General features: G+C 45.1%; 1 protein-coding gene across 3 annotated transcripts in view; it reads right to left on the reverse strand.

Moving 5' to 3' along the window:
* Positions 1–2,643: 2,643 nt before the first annotated feature.
* Positions 2,644–20,345, reverse strand: part of CAPN3 (calpain 3) — a 237,959-nt gene continuing 220,257 nt past the window's right edge. For all 3 annotated transcript variants that reach the window (XM_069731848.1, XM_069731840.1, XM_069731831.1), the window contains 4 exons: positions 14,756–14,834; positions 6,500–6,616; positions 4,632–4,690; positions 2,644–3,591 (listed from right to left, as the gene is read on the reverse strand). In XM_069731848.1, the coding sequence (XP_069587949.1) occupies positions 3,565–3,591; positions 4,632–4,690; positions 6,500–6,616; positions 14,756–14,834 (282 nt within the window). In that variant the 3' untranslated portion in view covers positions 2,644–3,564. The remainder of the gene's footprint in view (positions 3,592–4,631; positions 4,691–6,499; positions 6,617–14,755; positions 14,835–20,345) is intronic.

Raw genomic sequence — 20,345 nt, forward strand, 5'->3', positions numbered from 1 at the left:
GTGTGGTACCCAGTCGGCACACGGATGCCGCACGTGTGCCACACTGATGTACCACGTGAGCACACGAACATGGATAATTCCGGTACAGATTTTTCCGGTACCGGAATTATCTGGACGTGTGAGACTGGTCTTATATGGATACCTTTTGAGTTCTTGCAAATATTTTATAAATCTATTTAATTAATGAATTACTTATAGCTAGAAACCCCATGGAGGGCTGTAGTGCGTAATCTGTATCAGGTCCTCCTAAATTTAATGTCCCTTCTGTGGGAAGAAAAATACTACATACACTCGAGTATAAGCCAAGGCACCTAATTTTGTCATGGAAAGCTGGGTAAGCTTATTGACTCGAGTATAAGCTGGGTATGCATTGTCCCCTCATCCCTGTCCTGCTATGCGTGCCTCGTCCTGTCCTGTCCTGGTATGTGGCTCCCCCGTCCTGTCCTGCTATGCGTGTCTCCTCCGTCCTGTCCTGCTATGCGTGTCTCCCCTGTCCTGTCCTGGTATGTGTGGCTCCCCCGTCCTGTCCTGGTATGTGTGGCTCCCCCGTCCTGTCCTGGTATGTGTGGCTCCCCCGTCCTGTCCTGCTATGTGTGGCTCCCCCGTCCTGTCCTGCTATGTGTGGCTCCCCCGTCCTGTCCTGCTATGTGTGGCTCCCCCGTCCTGTCCTGCTATGTGTGGCTCCCCCGTCCTGTCCTGCTATGTGTGGCTCCCCCGTCCTGTCCTGGTATGTGTGGCTCCCCCTGTCCTGGTATGTGTGGCTCCCCCATCCTGTCCTGGTATGTGTGGCTCCCCCTGCTGCTATGCGTGGCTCCCCATGTCCTGTTCTGGTATGTGTTCACCCTGTCCTGGTATGTGTGGCTCCCCCGTCCTGGCCTGGTATGCGTGGCTCGTCCTGTCCTGGTATGTGTTGCCCCCCCTGGCCTGGTATGTGTGGCTCCCCCGTCCTGGCCTGGTATGTGTGGCTCCCCCATCCTGTCCTTGTATGTATGGCTCCCCCCATCCTGTCCTGGTATGTGTGGCTCCCCCGTCCTGTCCTGGCATGTGTGGCTCCCCCGTCCTGTCCTGGCATGTGTGGCTCCCCCGTCCTGGCCTGGTATGTGTGGCTCCCCCATCCTGGCCTGGTATTTGGTGCTTCCCCCATCCTGGTATGTGGCTCCCCCTGTCCTGGTATGTGGCTCCCCCTGTCCTGGTATGTGTTGCCCCCCCCCCCTGTCCTGGTATGTGTGGCTCCCCCTGTCCTGGTATGTGTGGCTCCCCCATCCTGTCCTGGTATGTGTGGCTCCCCCTGTCCTGTTATGGTATGTGTGGCTCCCCCGTCCTGTCCTGCTATGTGTGGCTCCCCCGTCCTGTCCTGCTATGTGTGGCTCCCCCATCCTGTCCTGGTATGTGTGGCTCCCCCATCCTGTCCTGGTATGTGTGGCTCCCCCATCCTGTCCTGGTATGTGTGGCTCCCCCTGCTGCTATGCGTGGCTCCCCATGTCCTGTTCTGGTATGTGTTCACCCTGTCCTGGTATGTGTGGCTCCCCCGTCCTGGCCTGGTATGCATGGCTCGTCCTGTCCTGGTATGTGTTGCCCCCCCTGGCCTGGTATGTGTGGCTCCCCGTCCTGGCCTGGTATGTGTGGCTCCCCCATCCTGTCCTGGTATGTGTGGCTCCCCCGTCCTGTCCTGGCATGTGTGGCTCCCCCGTCCTGGCCTGGTATTTGGTGCTTCCCCCGTCCTGGTATGTGGCTCCCCCTGTCCTGGTATGTGTTGCCCCCCCCCTGTCCTGGTATGTGTGGCTCCCCCATCCTGTCCTGCTATGCGTGGCTCCCCCTGTCCTGGTATGCGTGGCTCCCCCTGGCCTGGCCTGGTATGCGTGGCTCCCCCTGTCCTGGCCTGGTATGTGTGGCTCCCCCTGTCCAGTCCTGGTATGTGTGGCTCCCCCATCCTGTCCTGATATGTGTGGCTCCCCCATCCTGTCCTGATATGTGTGGCTCCCCCAGTCCCGCATAGCTCAGCCCCCCTTCCCCTGGTTGTAAGCAGCCCTCCCCTCCCCTCACACGTCATGCTCACCCTCCCGGCAGCTCTCCTGTGCTGAGCGGTCACGTGTTACAGCTCATTAAGTTAATGAACATGCGCTCCATGCCTTTGGGAGTGGAGACACGTCCATATTCATTACCTTAATGAGCGGTACCATGTGACCGCACAGGAGGGGAGAGCAGCCAGGACAACGGAGATGCAGCGACGGAGGGTGAATATGATCTCTTCTGTTAGCCAGCAGCTGTCACTGCACTGTGCCACAGCCGCCAGCTCCTGCTGCTACTACGCCAGTCCCCCGCCAGCGTTCTGGACAATTGACTCGTGTATAAGCCAAGGGGGCGTGTTCACCACAAAAAATTGTGCTAATAATCTCGGCTTTTACACGAGTAGATACGGGTAACCTACATAACTGGACTGGTGTGACTGCATATAATTAATTAGCCTTTAAGTTATTGTTGGTGTTGGTCTTATTAGGCCTCTTTTTTACACCAGCCCTTAGGAGAAAAAAAGCATATTGACCAGGAATATTAGTTATAACCAATAAAGGTCATGACTTATCTTTCATATATTACTACTTTTCTATGGGATGGCACTTTCACATACAAAACATAAGCGCTCAGTTATTAAATATCACACATCTTTAATTGCAACATGGCAAACGCACACTATGGTAAATGCCATTTCACATAGATATACAAACAGAATGAACATGTATTAATGATGGCTTTATCTTGTACTGTGGTCACTGTCAGCCCTTCATGGCTGTATACTACCGCAGACAGAAGCGGGTGGGTTGCCTTTAGCAGCTGGATCCCTGCTTTAGAGAGAATCTCTCAGAAGGTTTTTGCTATGTAGTCGGAGAGCAGAACGATGTAGAGAGAGAGAGACCCTGATTCTAGCAATGTGTCACTTACTAGGCTATGTTTTGCGGTTTGTGTTTTATTAACAGGAGATTATCAGTACATGACTCGGTGCCTCCTGCTCCAACCACGCCCCCTCCACTGATTGGTAGTTTTCTGTGTGCATTGACAGAAAGCTGCCAATCAGTGGTGTAGGCGGGGTTATACAAGGCATGATCTGCAGCAGAAAAACTCACAGCTGCTGCACCGAGTAAGCTAAGTGACACATCGCTGGAATCAGGGTCTCTGTCTCTGCATCATGCTGCTGACAGATTACATAACAAAAGCCTTTAATTTTCCCATTAATGCTGTATAATTGGCACTCGGCTCAGCGGCTCCTCTTCTGTCTACTGGTTTATATTTATGAGGCGCGTTGTGTGATAGGTACTGCTGATGAATAGACGCACATCTGATCAGAGACATACAGTTTGTCACGTAACCATTGTATTCCAGAACTTTCATTGGAAGTTTAGCTTAACCTAAAGTTACAATCTGTGCTCCTAGACAGAACATGGCTATGGGTTAAAGTCGTAAACTGGATTTGATGCGTATGCAGGAGCTTTGAGGTAAAGATTGGCTCTGTCCAACAGAGATCCTGAGTCCGTCCTTGTATGACAGCGGTTGCTGGAGCTCACGTCAATGTTAGGCATACATAGTCAACTGCAGCCACTGAAAGGAAAAGACAACTTTAGCACTTAGACACTTTAAGTAGAAATTCGTCCATGTTTTATCGCCCCCATGTCCGATCATACATTTGTGGTGTCAGCTATAAGGAGAGCCATTATCATTTTAAAAGGGTATTTTCATTATTATACATTGTTCACCTGGCAACAGCTTTCCAATTTACTACTTTTTATGAAAAAACAGAACGGAGGGCCTTACATTTTGGGGGGGCTTCAAATATGTCATTACTTTTGGTAATAGTTACTTGCAATTTTTCATCACGGTTTACCATAAGCTGCCAGGCCAAGGTGAACAATTGGCTACAGGATTTTTTTGGAGGATGTTGCTTTATTTCCACTAATGGGACTATGTTCACAGGTAGCAGAGTTGCTGACACTTAAACCCATTGCATTGCAAAGGATTGTTGAGAGTTATAACTGGTCAAATTTTGCACCAAAATTTTCACAAACTTGGAGACTGAAATTGCTGAAACTTGTCTACTTATCTGACACCCAAAGTTACAGCATATTCACAAGCTGTGAATGTTCATTTAGGCTATGTGCACACGTTGCGGATTAGCCTTAGGAATTTCTGGTGCGGATTCTGCCTCTCCTGGCAGAAAACGCAGCTGCGGATTTGTCGCGTTTTTGCTGTGTTTTTTTTTTCGGATTTGCTGCGTTTTTTTTACCTTTGCGGATTTCGATAATGGAATGGGTACAAAAACGCCGCAGATCCGCAAAAAAGAAGTGACATGCTACTTCTTTTAAACCGCAGCGTTTCCGCAGCGGATTTTCCGCAACATGTGCACAGCTTTTTTTCTTTTCTCATTGATTTACATTGTACTGTAAATCAGTTGCGGATCTGCAGCGTTTCTGCACCGCAAAAAACGCTGCGGATCCGCAGAGAATCTGCAATGTGTGCACATAGCCTTAGGGTAAGTTCACACTAAATGTTTTTTCCAGCGGGTTTTTTTTTTCAGTCCTTTTTTGGCGACTCCATTCTTTAAAGTTTATAGAGGGGGGAGAGTTATGACAAGTTATATTTACCTCCAGTACATTGAGTTTAATAATACCATCACCATCTTTGTCAAATGCGTGGAAGGCTCCTAAAAAACAAAAGGTAAGTGACTATAAAGTATGAGTTGTAGCAACCCCTGGTCCTCTGCACCATAAAATACAGAATTTCGGGATGGCTTTTACTGCGACTACTGAACTTTCCACCAAGTTGGATGCATATAATTATTCCTGCATGATCAGGAAGGTGAGAGCAAAAGAGTGGAGCAGCAACTCCCGTTCTTCCTTGCACTGGTTTTTACGAGTGATGAGCGAATGTGCTGGGATAAGGCGTTACCCGAGCATGCTTCGATGCTAATCGAGTGTCTTCAGCGAGCTTGAATAGTACAGCTCTGGCAAAAAATTAAGAGACCACTGCACAGTTTTATAAAAATCAGCTTCTCTACGTCTGACAGCCATTCCATTCCAGTGACAGTTGAATTCCAACCAGAGTACACCTCATTCTACTTACTGTGCTTCTGATTAGGTGATTACCTGAAGCAAATCTTATTTAACGAGGGAAAGTATAAAAAAAACACTGCTGTGGTCTTCACAATCCTCGTGCAATAGGACAAGCTGAATGGCCAAACAAGTGCTAGGAATAGCCCAAAAGGCTGACTCTTGCCAAAAACCATAAGGATGGACCATAGAGTACTGGAGTTAGGTAATCTTCTCTGATGAGTCTAAATTTCAGCTTTCCCCAACACCTGGTCGTCTAATGGTTAGACGGAGACTTGGAGAGGTGTACAAGCCACAGTGTCTTGCACCCACTGTGGAATTTGGTGGAGGATCGGTGTTGATCTGGGGATGCTTCAGCAAGGCTGGAATTGGGCAGGTTAATCTTTGCGAAGGACGTATGAATCAAGCCGCATACAAGGTTATCCTGGAAAAACAGTTGATTCCTTCTTCTCAGGCAATGTTCCCAAACTCTGAGGACTGGTCTTTCCAGCAGGAAAATGCGCCATACCACACAGCTAAGGTCAATCAAGGTGTGGATGAAGGACCATCACATCAAATCCCTGTCATGGCCAGCCCAATCTCCAGACCTGAACCCCATTGAAAACCTCTGGAATGTAATCAAGAGGAAGATGGACAGTCACAAGACATCAAACAAAGAAGAACTCCTTAAATTTTTGTACCAGGAGTGGCACAAGGTCACCCAAAAGCAGCGTGAAAGACTGGTGGAAAGCATGCCAAGACGCATGAAAGCTGTGATTAAAAATCATGGTTGTTAAAACATTAGTATTGTTGTTTCTAAATGATTATGAACTTGTTTTGTTTGTTTTTTCCCATTATTTGAGGTCTCCAAGCAATGCATTTTTTGCTATTTTGACCATTTCACATTTTCAGAAAATAAATACAAAATTTATTGCTTGGAACTTTGGAGACATGTTGTCAGAAGTTTATAGACCAAAAGAAAAAATTACATTTTACTAAAAAATATACCTATAAAGAGAAAAATCAGACAAACTGAACATTTTGCAGTGGTCTCTTAATTTTTGCCAGTGCTGTATGTTCGAGTTCCCGCGGCTCCTTGTTTCGTGGAAGTCGCAGGGATTGCCTGTCGAACAGCCGCGAGACATGCAGGTGCAAAGACTCTAGTATACTATTACTATGATAAGGTAGGACTGTAACTCATATACTGTTAGCAATTTTTTACAGTCAGGGATTCCCCCCACTGTTTGCTGGGGGTCACAGGATCTGCCAGCGAGTAGATCAATGTTTTCTAGCTAGGACCCCATAGTGCTGCTCTAATGGCCAGCACATAAATACAACACGCAGGAGCTCTTATTTTTGTGACATTTTTCCATCTGGTTATGTCATGATGAATTCACCGTAAATAAAGAGAAAAAGTCACTTACTAAACATTCCCTCCAAACGCACAAAGCAGCAGATAAAGCTGTCAAAGTCAATGTTCATGTGCTTGTTTGCATAACGCATGGTGATGATGTCATACAGCTGGTTGTTCAGGTGAAACCCTAGAAAAAGAAGGGTTAAAAAGCAAAATGACTTCCATGGATTCTGTCTAGTAGCCTTGCTACTTAACCCTTACCAGACCAAGACTTTCTGACAACAGCATACTTTGAAATTACATGTTCCCTTTTAATATGTAGGAATTTTCCCCCTTTTTGGGGGGGCACAGGTCGGGCAACAAAACTGAAAAAAAAAATCTAACAAATCTAATTTTTTTTTTTTTTTAAATAGGAAATCATCCTAACCAAACAAGTTATAGCACAAAATAACACCCTCGTTCTTAGGGATAGAGATATACGGTATATACCAGATACATACTTTTGTTCTGTGTATGATACGCAAAGACCTTGATATTTCTTCTAGTTTGCCCTCCAGCATAAGCTGGAATATGGGATGTGTAAATGAGGCAGAGTTTTTTTTTTATTTTAAGTTGTAAAAATAAAATGTGATGATTTATTATGGGTAAAACCAAAGAAATGAGCTGGAGCATAGGTTGGTATACGTGCGATGTATAAGAGCATGTTCACACTACCAGCTGAGGTTTAGTACTAGTAGAGACATCCTGATTGGGGGTACACGGTGGGATGTCTTTTACACCTTTTTTCTTCCCCCTATGTTGTTTGCATTTACTACTCCTGTTTATGTAGTACAGGGTAAATGCTCATTTTGTTTGTTTTACCTTGATCTTTGGTTTTCTGTGTGTGGAATTGGGGTAACACTTTGCTTGATAAGGGTGCACAATGCCCCTGTGATGTGTGTGCATCTTTCAGGATCCTCTTGATGACAAGTGGGTTAGGAGGATAGAGTATTTTTTTCTACTTGTACATTTTTGGACAGTGAATCTTTAGAAGGCAGCAGGTATGACATGATTTGTTTTCTGGCACACCCCTGTTTGCGCATCACAGATAATAGCAATGTAATGGGCACCATAGAGAATTGCGAGGATGACACAGATGGAAGCCCCAGACGTCTTTGTGACATTGCCAGTTTCCATGGCAAATGCCAATACTAAACCTTTTGAATGTTGTGTTTAGCTTTTTTATATATATATATATATATATATATATATATATATATATATATATATATATATATATATATATATTGCCGCTGGGTATTTCAGCTCCCTTTAATTTTAATCTCAGATCTGCCATTAGCCCATTCCGATCAAACATCAGATCTTGTTCGACATTATGATATTCCTGTTCCACTCTAAAGCTAGAAGAATTCAGACACTGTTTTTTGTTGCATTAATTCTGATCAGTACGGCCCTTATCCAGCAGATAGCGCAAGCTGTATTCTGTTTCTTGACAGGTTATGCATTTGCAATTCAATTTTTTTCAGATTTTTTTCCCCCGGAGGGTTAAAGATCTACAGCTTAGCGGTGGAAAAAGCGTTGTCTCACTACAGACAACTTAGAAACGAGATCTATTGTGGTAATCTGCTCCCGACAACCCATCCAGATAAATAACGGATTGTGGAAGCCATGGTCCACTGTACATTTGTAGTTGTCGGAAAGGTAATATTAAATATAGGCCATTAAAATAAATGTCCAAGTAATACTAACTCACTGCAGCACAGCACCTATTGGGGTTTATTCACACTCGGCAGACTGATGGCATATCTGTTACAGTCCCAGTGCAGAGATCTGGGGTGTACTCTTGAGCGTGGGAAAATCAGCTGGCATTTTCCCTGGCTGAAGAGTTAATTTGAGTTCATGCTGTCAGGGGGTGCAGCTTTGGTGACGGCACCGCTAGTCACCGAAGCTCCGCATTAGCAGCGCTTCTGGTTGTAAAATGTAAATGCCCCCAGCCAGATATGGATTACTGCGTGGGAAATGACAGTACATTGGACAGATGAGATATTGTTGCTTTTTATTTAGAATTTTTTTTTTTACAGGAGAACGAGGGCTTCGCTTGGATTGAGCGTGCTATAAAGATGTTAAACGTGTGTGTTTATTTCATTAAAAAACTTTATTCTTAATGTGTGTGTGTGTATTTTTAACCCTTTCATACTATTGGATTAATAATGGATAATGTGTCTTATTGACATCTCTCCATTATTAACCAGGCTTAATGTCACCTTACATTAGCAAGGTGACATTAACCCCTTATTACCCCATATGCCAATGCTACAGGGGAGTGGGAAGAAAGTGCCGGAATAGGCGCATCTTACATATATGCCTTTTCTGGGGTGGCTGGGGGCACATGTTAAGGGCTGGAGGGGGGTCCAATAACCATGGTCTCTCTCTAGGCTATTAATATCTGCCCTCAGTCACTGACTTTGCCTCTCTGGCGCAGAAAATTGCGTGGGAGCCCACGCCAGTTTTTTCCATTAATTAATCCTTTAACCCCTACAGCTCCCTACTGCTAACATTATTAGGGAGGGATATATAAAAATCTAACTGTTCTGCAATGGTTTACTATATGTAAACCACTCTCATATCATGTCGGGGTTCTGCAATGATTTTACAGATTTCGACAATTGAATTATCGTCTATTCTGCTATCTAACTCTCTATGAAATATAAATATATATATTTGTCAATGACCTATATCTACCTACCTATTCTATGTGTAGACATTTATTTTATCTATTCTATTCTAACCTGTCAGTGTGATTTTACTGTACACCGTACTGAATTGCTGACTTTTCTAAAGGACACCGATGCGTATTTCTCGCAAGTCACACTGTTGGTCCGTGTGGTGTGAGTTTTTCTCGCACCCATAGACTTTCATTGGCGATTCTCGGCTGATATACGGTGAAAATCGCAGCATGCTGCGATTTCTCTCGCATGTATAATACGGCCGAGAAAACAACGGATAATAGGAGCTGCCCCATAGATTAACATTGGTCCGAGTGCTATGCAATTTTTTTATCACATAGCACTAGTTCGTATTACATATTAGTCTGGCCTAAGAAGAAGAGTCTGCACACACTCAATTTCCCTTCAGTCTCAATCGTCACATGTCACGCCACCGCTTCACAGCCTCGGGACAGCGAGTGTGGACAATGCGGGAACGGAGCCGGCACAGATGGAGAGTATAGTTTTATTTATTTTATCAGGGCCAAACTTTTAGTTTAAGAAGGGGTTGTCCCATTTAGACCTTTTTTAAGTGTGGGGAAATCAATGTAACATATGTCAGTTCACTATCAATTTAAAAAAAAAAAGAAACCCCTCTTATTTTGCCCTCTGGTCCCAGTCACAGAATTGAAGATTTCAACAAATGTGACTTGCATCATATTGTCTATTGCCTTGAATGCCCTCTGTGTCCGATACGCTACGTTGGGTCTACAATCAGGAAACTTAAGAGCCGCATCAGTGAACATTTAATCAACATAAAACAAATTTGGTTCTTATTCAGGTGCAGCCAGTTTATCTCACAATGGAGACATATCTGGTTTCAGATTTTTGGGGGAAATTTTGCATTCTCTGCAACTTTAAAAATTATCTTTTCTATATTTATTAGTTTATTTATATGTAAAAAAAAATAATTTTGGTTTGTTTTTTTTCCCAGGCATCTACTAATGGATAATCTCTGCCTTCTAGGAGAGGTCACAGTCTCTCTGGGAGTGTATTTGCAAACTGAATGTTCAGGATTGGCTAATTGCTATGTGTTTTTCATTGTTTTTCTTTTTCTTTATGCTATGATTAAGGGTGGTTGTTACGCTTTTCAAGCGGAAGAGTTTTTAACATTTTCTTCAACTTTTTATTTCTAATTTTAATGGATTACTAATAAAATGGAATAAACTTTTATCGACCGATGGTTGTGCTGGACTTCCTTTTTTCTTATCTGTTTGTGCTGGCTCTGCCAGCTGGATACGTCATCCTCCAGTGGATACGTACAGCATAGTCGGCAAACTATTGGCAGTGCTTTTTACTTTTTCTATTAGGCTGCCGTCACACTAGCAGTATTTGGTCAGTGTTTTACATCAGTATTTGTAAGCCAAAACCAGGAGTGGATGATAAATACAGAAGTAGTGCATATTTGGCTTACAAATACTGATGTAAAATACTGACCAAATACTGCTAGTGTGACGGCAGCCTTACTGTGCATTATGGCATTATGTACTATCACAATTCAGCAGTCTGAAATCTCACACATTGACTCCTACCTTCCTTACATATTATACAAATGTCGGCTGCACTGTCTATTGATGGGTTCAGTAGACACTCTGTATATATTGGGGGCAGCTGTTCAAATGATCATCGGGAAAATGTCAATTGGGCATGTCTGATTTAGGACTGCTGAATAGTGATCAGCGACAGTGATGAGCGAGTGTACTCGTTACTCTGGTTTTCCCAAGCACGCTCGGGTGGTCTGAGTATATATGACTGCTCAGAGATTAAGTTTTCATCACCTCAGCAACATGATTTACAGCTACTAGCCAGCTTGATTACATGTGGGGATTCCTTAGCAACCAGGCAACCCCCACATGTACTCAGCCTGGCTAGTAGCTGAAAATCATTCAGCTGCCGCGATGAAAACTAAATCTCCGAACACTAACAAATACTCAGAGGTCACCCGAGCATGCTCAGTAAAACCAGAGCAACGAGTATACTCGCTCATCACTAACCAACGAACATGCTGGGATAAGGTGTTATCTAACCATGCTCAGGTGCTGAGTGACTTAGGCGTACTCGAATAATATGTTCAAGTCCCTGCGGCTGCATGTCTCACGACTGTTAGGGTACCATCACACAGTGGCATTTTGATCGCTATGACGGCACGATTCGTGACGTTCCAGCGATATAGTTACGATCTCGCAGTGTCTGACACGCTCCTGCGATCAGGGACCCCGCTGAGAATCGTACGTCGTAGCAGATCCTTTGAAACTTTGAAACTTTCTTTCGTCGTCTAGTGTCCCGCTGTGGCGGCATGATCGCATGGTGTAACAAAGGTGTGCACCATATTGTATACAATGTGCGCATAGTAACCAACGGCTTCTACATCGCACATACGTCATGAAATTATCGCTCCAGCGTCATACATTGCAAAGTGTGACAGTAGTCTACGACGCTGGAGCGATATTGTTACGATGCTGGAGCGTCACGGATCGTGCCGTCGTAGCGATCAAAATGCCACTGTGCGACGGTACCTTTAGGCTACGGTCACCCTATCAGTATGTGGTCAGTATTTGTAAGCCAAAAGGAGGAGTGGAACAAACAAACAGAGGGGAAAGCTATAATAGAAACACGTCACCAAGTCTGTATTTTTGACCCACTCCTGGTTTCGGCTAACAAATACTGATGGAAAATACTGACCAAATACTGATAGTGTGACCGTAGCCTTAGGCTATATTCACACTTTGCGGATTTTGCTGCGGATCCGCAGCGGATTTGACCGCTGCGGATCCGCAGCAGTTTCCCATGAGTTTACATTTCAATGTAAACCTATGGGAAACAAAAAACGCTGTGCACATGCTGCAGAAAAATCCGCGCGGAAACGCTGCGGATTACATTCCGCAGCATGTCACTTCTTTTCTGCGGATTTTCAGCTGCTCCAATAGAAAACTGCAGTTGAAAATCCGCAGAAGAAAACGCAGTAAAAACCGCGATAAATCCGCAGTAAAAACCGCGATGGGTTTTCACTGCGGATTTTGCAATTCCGCTGCGGAAAAATCCGCAGTGGAATCTGCAAAGTGTGCACATAGCCTGAGACAGCCGAGAGACATGCAGGTGCGGGGACTCGAACATATGTTTCAAGCACTCCGAAGACACTCAGCACCTGAGCATGGTCAGATAACACCTAATCCCAGCATGTTCGCTGATCACTACTGCTGATCACTTTGTTCTCCTGGGGATAAGCCCATGGCAGAGATGTCTGTTGGTGGCATTACTGTAAAGGTACCGTCACACTAAGCGACGCTGCAGCGATACCGACAACGATCCGGATCGCTGCAGCGTCGCTGTTTGGTCGCTGGAGAGCTGTCACACAGACAGCTCTCCAGCGACCAACTATGCCGGTAACCAGGGTAAACATCGGGTTACTAAGCGCAGGGCCGCGCTTAGTAACCCGATGTTTACCCTGGTTACCAGCGTAAAAGTAAAAAAAACACTACCTACTTACCTTCCGCTGTCTGTCCCTCGGCGCTCTGCTTCTCTGCCCTGTGTAAGCACAGCGGCCGGAAAGCACAGCGGTGACGTCACCGCTCTGCTTTCCGGCCGCTGTGCTTACACAGGGCAGAGAAGCAGAGCGCCGAGGGACAGACAGCGGAAGGTAAGTAGGTAGTGTTTGTTTGTTTTTTTACTTTTACGCTGGTAACCAGGGTAAACATCGGGTTACTAAGCGCGGCCCTGCGCTTAGTAACCCGATGTTTACCCTGGTTACCAGCGAAGACATCGCTGAATTGGCGTCACACAAGCCGATTCAGCGATGTCAGCAGGAAGTCCAGCGACGAAATAAAGTGCTGGACTTTCTGCAGCGACCAACGACATCACAGCAGGATTCTGATCGCTGCTGTGTGTCAAACTGAACGATATCGCTAGCTAGGACGCTGCAACGTCACGGATCGCTAGCGATATCGTTTAGTGTGACGGTACCCTAAAGAACACAGGAGCGCTCTTGTATATTGGAGAGACCATTGAAATGGAAATTGACTAAACAATTGTCTGCCAGCCATCTAAGGTGTGTGGCCAGCTTTAGATTGGAAAACCTCTTTAACCCCTTTAAGACATGCACCATATTTGTACTGTTAAACACTGCTGTCAATCTCTGACAGTGAAATTTAATTTGACTGCGCCGGAAGCGCATCACTAATCCCACTTATCGGCGCTCATGTCACATGACCACAGGTCGCCTATGGGTTGGCATGATAACCCGGGGTCTGCAGGAGACCCCTGTGGTTGTCATTGTCAGATTGCTATGAGCGCCACCCAGCGCATAGCAAGTGAGCTTTTCTGCTACATGGAACAGGGCTAAAGCTCTGCTCTATGTAGCACAAGCAATTGGAAGATCACAGATTCTAGTCTCCCATGGAGATTATTGAAGTCAGTAAAAAGTGAAAAAAATGCTTAAATATGAAAACAAATAAAAAAGTTCAAATCACCCCACATTCAAAATACAATTAAAAATACACATACTTGCTATCGCCACATTCAGAATCGACCGACCTATCAAGCTATAAAAAGAATTAATCCGATCGGTAAATAGTGTAATGCAAGAATTATGTTAGTTGATCACCGCAACATTGCATTAAAATGCAATAACAGGTGATCAAAACATCATATCTGAACCAAAATGGTATCCATAAAAACTAGTGATGAGCAAGTATACTCGTTGCTCGGGTGGTCTTCGAGTATTTGTTCAGAGATTTAGTTTTCCTCGCCTCAGCTGCATGATTTATGGCTGCTGGACAGTCTGAATACAAGTGGGAATTCCCTAACAAACAGACAACCTTCACATGTACTCAGGCTGGCTAGCAGCTGTAAATCATGCAGATGCGGCAACGAAAACTAAATCTCCGAGCACGACAAAATACTTGGAGATCACTTGAGCATGCTCAGGAAAACCAGAGCAAGGAGTACACTCGCTCATCACTAATAAAAACGTTAGCTCATCCCACAAATAATAAGCCCTCACCAAGCCCCGTATCCTGAAAAATAGAGCATTTTTTTGTTTTCTTAAACTTTGGATTTTTTTTTTATCGCCGCTAAAAAAGAACCTAGACATGTTTGGTGTCTATGAACTCATAATGACCTGGCGAATCATAATGACAGGTCAGTTTTAGCATGTGGTGAACATGGTAATAAAAAAAAAGTTAAAAAGTTGCGGAATTGCAATTTCATCGCACTTTGAATGTTTTTTTTTCTGCTTTCCAGTACACGATATGTTAAAACAAATGGTGTCGTTCAAAAGTACAACTCGTTCCGCAAGAAACAATCCATGGCCACACTGACGGAAAAATAAAAAAGTTATGGCCGTGGGAAGAAGGGGAGCAAAAAACGAAAATGGGCTGCAGCGTGAAAGGGTTAAATCGTGAAGATACTAATGGCGTAATGTCCATCGGATAAGAGTCCCCATTTTCTTATTCATGTTGGACCCTCACCCTATATTGTCTATGGGGAAAGTGGCCAGCCCAGCAATCTCTTCATTAGTTTCCACAGACTTCCTTGTAGGCCACTACCATTCATTATTAGATTACCTGCTTCATTAACAGCATTACGCATTTCATAACTATTGATGGTTCCTGATTGATCTGAATCATAACGTAGAAAGATTATCTAGAAATAAAAAAAAAAATAAGACATTAATAATAGTCAAGAACATGGCACTCAAACTACTAACAATTCCCATGAATGGCATGCCAGAACTACCAGATTGAGGTCTTGATTCTTAGTTTCTTAGCATATTTTGACCCTTTTTTAGAAAGGAAAAAAAAATCCAGGCTAGCTGAGGAATGGCATTTCCCACCGGCAAAGCAGTTGATCCATCACATTTCTACAGAATCGGTGCCCAGTTGCTAGCTCCTGGGAGTCAGACTGCCCCCATCAACTCTGAGAATGGGCTCTTTAATCCATTTGAATGAAGGTGGTTGTGTACATGGGACTGACTGAACCAAGTGTGAGGTGCTCTAGAAACCACCGGAGACTAGACGGAGGTGGACATGACTTGGGGATGGGTGGACGGAGAACTCCTGCAGCTTTTGTTTGTATTGCGGTGTAGATTTTAAACAAGAGTTGTTGCTTTAAGAGGAAGGAGTTTAGATGTTTGTGCCTGGTGTATCAGTATACGTAGAATGGTATTTGATAAATCCGCAGGGCAAAAAACACTGCGTTTTTCCTGCGGATTTATCACGGATTTGCCGCGGCTTTTGTGCGGATTCTACTGCGGTTTTACACCTGTGGTTTTCTATTATAGAGCAGGTGTAAAACCGCTGCAGATTCCGCACAAAGAATTGACATGCTGCGGAATGTAAACCGCTGCGTTTCCGTGCATTTTTTTCCGCAGCATGTGCACTGTGGATTGCGTTTCCCATAGGTTTACATTGTACTGTAAACGCATGGGAAACTGCTGCGGATCCGCAGCAAAATCCGCAGCGTGCGCACATAGCCTTAGGCTGTGTGCACACGTTGCTGATTTTTCGTGTTTTTTCGATATAAAAACGCTATAAAACCGCAAAAGAACAGCATACATTATGCATCCCATCATTTAGAATGAATTCCGCAATTTTTGTGCACATGACGCGTTTTTTTCCGCGAAAAAAAATGCATCGCGGTAAACAAACGCCGCATGTTCATTAATTTTGCAGTTTTTTTGCGGATTTCCCACTATATAATGCATTGGGAAATGTCCGGAAAAAAAAAAAACACCAAAAACGCGCAAAAAATGCATGCAGATTTCTTGCAGAAAATTTCCGTTTTTTCTCAGGAAATTTCTGCAAGAAATCCTGTACGTGTGCACATAGCCTTACTGTGAGGAGGGTGGGGCTTATATAGGGGAGGCAACTCTGGCTCTCCCTCTTTCTCTCACAGGATGGACAGGAGGAAACATGTCTGCAGTTTCAGGGAGTATAATACTGGGGTTATCACTTCACATTATAGCTGATAGGAGTACATTCACCTCACACATCATGTATTAGTGTAGTATCAGCTCCTACATCATATATCAATTTTACCTCAGAAATTCATGTAGCCGCCATGTTCCCTCATGTGTACCTCCCTGCAGACATGGCTGATATACTACTCCACATTCATCATGTATTAGTGTAGTCTCAGCTCTTACATCTTATTTGGGAGCAATATTACCTCAGAGATTCATGTAACTGCCATGTTCCCTCATGGGTCTGTTACAAGTTGCCTCACACACTGCAGAGACAGCTCCTGTGTGACCTGCTTACAGACATGGCTGTTGTATCACATTTCTGCTGTATTAGGCCTCTTTCACACATCAGTGTCTCCGGTACGTGTACTGACAGTTTTCTCACGTACCGGAGACACTGACACATGTAGACCCATTCAAATGAATGGGTCTATGCACATGTCTCCGTGTTTTCACAGACCGTGTGTCCGTGTGCAAAACACGGAGACATGTCTGCTTTTCTCCGGCAGCACATACCGCAATACGTCCCGCACATGTGCACACGGAGAACAGTGTGCACTCTCCTCCGTGTACACGTACTGCGGTAGGAGAGACAGCGCTACAGTAAGCGCTATCCCCACTGCGTGTGGTTCTGAAGCCGGCATTCATTCCTTCTCCCCAGCAGCGTTCACTGGTGAGAAGGAATGAAAAATCAAGGTTTTTTTTTCTTGTTTGTGTTAAAAATAAAGTTTGGGGTCACCTCCCGCCTCCCATCCCCTGTGCGCCCGCCCGCTTGCCAAGAAATACTCACCCAGCTCCTGCGATGTCTGTTCTCAGCGCCGGCAGCCTGTCCTGTGTGAGCGGTCACGTGGTACCACTCATTACAGTGATGAATATTCGCATTCCTCTCCAGGGAAGGCTGCTGGGGAGAAGGAATGAATGCCAGCTTCAGCACCAAAAGCAGGGGACAGCGCTTAACTGTAGCGCTGTCTCCTGCACGGTACGTGTGGTCCTCAGTCGGCACATGGGCGGCACATGGCTGCCGCACGTGTGCCACACTGATGTGCTACGTGAGCACACGACACACGGACACGGATAACTCCGATTTCTCCGGTACCGGAATTATCTGGACGTGTGAAACCGGCCTTATACAGAGTCTTCATGAGTTTTGGGTATAGGTATGATAGGTCAGACCATTGACACATACAGTGTCTGCTATTGCTAGCGTGGAGCTGGGCAGTTACAGGTAATAATCACTGGTGAGAGGGAGCAGTAACGGGATGGTCTATATATATATATACACCTTATATATATGATGGTAAGAGGCTTCACTTCATGTCTGTGCATTGTATGCTGCCTGGCTGTGTGCTGATCCCCCTCCCCCCTTCCCATTTATGGAGTCTGATGACCTGTATGTGACCTTATCTCTGCTACAGTACAGTCTGATGATGCTGGGTGTACAGATCCAGCATAACCAGGTTAGGCTTCTTTCACACTAGCGTCGGGCTCGGCCCGTCGCAGTGCATCGGGCCGAGGTTACCGACGCTAGCGTTGTAAGCGCTGCCCCATTGTGAGGTGCGGGGAGGTGGGGGAGGAGTTCCGGCCGTGCAGCGTGGTCGGAAAAAGCGGTCCGTCGGCAGCAAAAAACGTTACATGTAGCGTATTTGTGCCGACGGTCCGCCAAAGCATGATGCATCCGTCGCACGACGGATGCGACGTGTGGCAATCCGTCGCAATGCGTCGTCAATACAAGTCTATGGGGAAAAAACGCATCCTGCAAGCACTTTTGCAGGATGCGTTTTTTCTGCAAAACGACGCATTGTGATGGATTGCAGTTAACGCTAGTGTGAAAGTAGCCTTACTCTCCATATATATGTGGTATCTGAGTAAAGGCTCCATCTCTGCGCAGCATGCTTATCATGTATACTGACTTTGAGTACATGTTAGATCCTGGGTCTCCAGGTTATTTTCCTTGTTGCACATATAATCTGTGCATGACTTCCAAATCCATGCTTTATTTCTGGAGATATGGCAGCCTTTAGTTCTATTATGTTGCATGCTGTCCTGCCTGATATATCCACCCCTTTTCTGTATATTGTCCCCCTCATATATTTGCAGGATCGGGTTATACCCACTGAGCGCTTATTTATATTACCTAAGATGGTGGATAGCACTAGCCTGAGTGGATTACCTGGAGCCTTACTATATATATTTTATCAGGTGTCAATTATTCCGGGAGTAATTCAGCACATGGCGTGGTGGTGAAAGGGGCACTAATACCGCAGCATATGGCAGGCAGTGAGTGGGCACTACTAACACCGTCATGGCGGGCAGTGAGTGGGCACTAATAACTCAGCACATGGTCGGAAGTGAGTGGGCACTACTAATGCAGTCATGGCGGGCAGTGAGTGGGCACTAATAACTCAGCACATGGCGGGCAGTGAGTGGGCACTACTAACGCAGTCATGGCGGGCAGTGAGTGGGCACTAATAACTCAGCACATGGCGGGCAGTGAGTGGGCACTAATAATTCAGCACATGGCGGTATGGTGAGTGGGGCACTAATAACGCAGCACATGGCGGGCAGTGAGTGGGCACTAATAACTCAGCACATAGCGGGCAGTGAGTGGGCACTCCTAGTGTGATGCTGCACCTTGCTCTGGAGAACACATCATGGACCCAGTTTTCAGCCCTGTCTCTCGTCTATTGTATGTAGGTAGTGTGACTGACTGGGGACACAGACCTTGCAGTTTTCTGCACATACACTTATGGCTGCAGGCAGCTTATACTAGACCTACATATTATATTTTCTTATGATGTATGTGCAGCTGGTGGTTAGAGAGCCTGTCTGTAACTGCTGTAGAGGAGCAGGCGGCTTCTTTGCAGCATATAACACAGCATTGCCCATCATCGAATGTATCTGACCTTATGATGGGACATTTTCCAGTATCAACCTATAATATACCTTGGTTGTAAACTTACATGGTGTTTTCATCTTCACTTTTCCCACATCTTGTGCAGTTGGGGGGGGGGGGGGGGTCCTTGAAGTTGGTTATAAATTGGTCTTGGGGATCCATTGGGATATGGATTCCTCTTTTTGGAATTTAATTTGGTTCTTGATCTGGTGAATGGTAGAGGGGATTTTCAGCAAGGGTTTGTTGAATGCTCAGGAAGTTCAAGTGAACATTGGAACCCTGTGGTTGTGGTGCTCCCGAGCTAGTGGGGTAACGGCTGGGAGTAATTGTTGGTGCATTTTATGTTCACTTTTTGTTTGGTAATCACCAGATCTTATGAGCTTCAAGGACTCCTCCCAGCATGTTAATGTTCTTTATGCTTTGATGTTTTATTGTATGTTGTTTTAATTCTTATATTGTCCCCTTCATATATTTGCAGGAATGGTGTATATCCACCGAGTGCTTAATTTTATATTACCTAAGATGGTGGATAGCACAGACTAAGTGGATTACCTGGAACCGGGCAGTTGGGGGGGGGGGGGGGTCCTTGAAGTTGGTTACAAATTGGTCTGGGGATCCATTGGGATATGGATTCCTCCTTTTGGTATTAAGTATGGTTCTGGATCTGGTGCAATGTGGAGGGGAGTTTCGGCAAGGGTTTGTCTGATCCTCAGGAAGTTCAAGTGAACATTGGAACCCTGTGGTTATGGTGCTCCCGAGCCAGTGGGGTAACTGCTGGGAGTAATTCACTTTGTTTGGTAATCGCCAGATCTTATGAGCTTCAAGGACTCCTCCCAGCTAGCTAAGGTTATTTATGCTTTGTTGGGTTATTGCATGTTTGTTTTAATAAAGGTGTGTATTTAAAAAAAACACTTATTTGTTTCTTTTTTAGTGGGTTCTTGAAGCTAATTATAATTTGGTCAGTAGGGGTAACCATCTCAGGTATGGACCCTCTGTTTAGGGGGGTATTCATCATAGTATGACCCCTTGTGTGGAGGAGTAAACATCTCGAGTATGGCCCTTGGATGGAGGGGTGTACATCATAGTATGACCCCCTGGTATGGATTTACTACTCTTGGATTAATAATGGATAGGTGTCTTATTGACGCCTCTCCATTATTAACCTGGCTTAATGTCACCTTACAATAGCAAGGTGATATTAACCCTTTATTACCCCATATCCCACCGCTACAGGGGAGTGGGAAGAGAGAGGCTAAGTGCCAGAATAGGCGCATCTTACAGATGTGCCTTTTCTGGGGTG

Source organism: Ranitomeya imitator, chromosome 1 (genome assembly GCF_032444005.1).
Source record: "Ranitomeya imitator isolate aRanImi1 chromosome 1, aRanImi1.pri, whole genome shotgun sequence".
Taxonomy (NCBI): domain Eukaryota; kingdom Metazoa; phylum Chordata; class Amphibia; order Anura; family Dendrobatidae; genus Ranitomeya; species Ranitomeya imitator.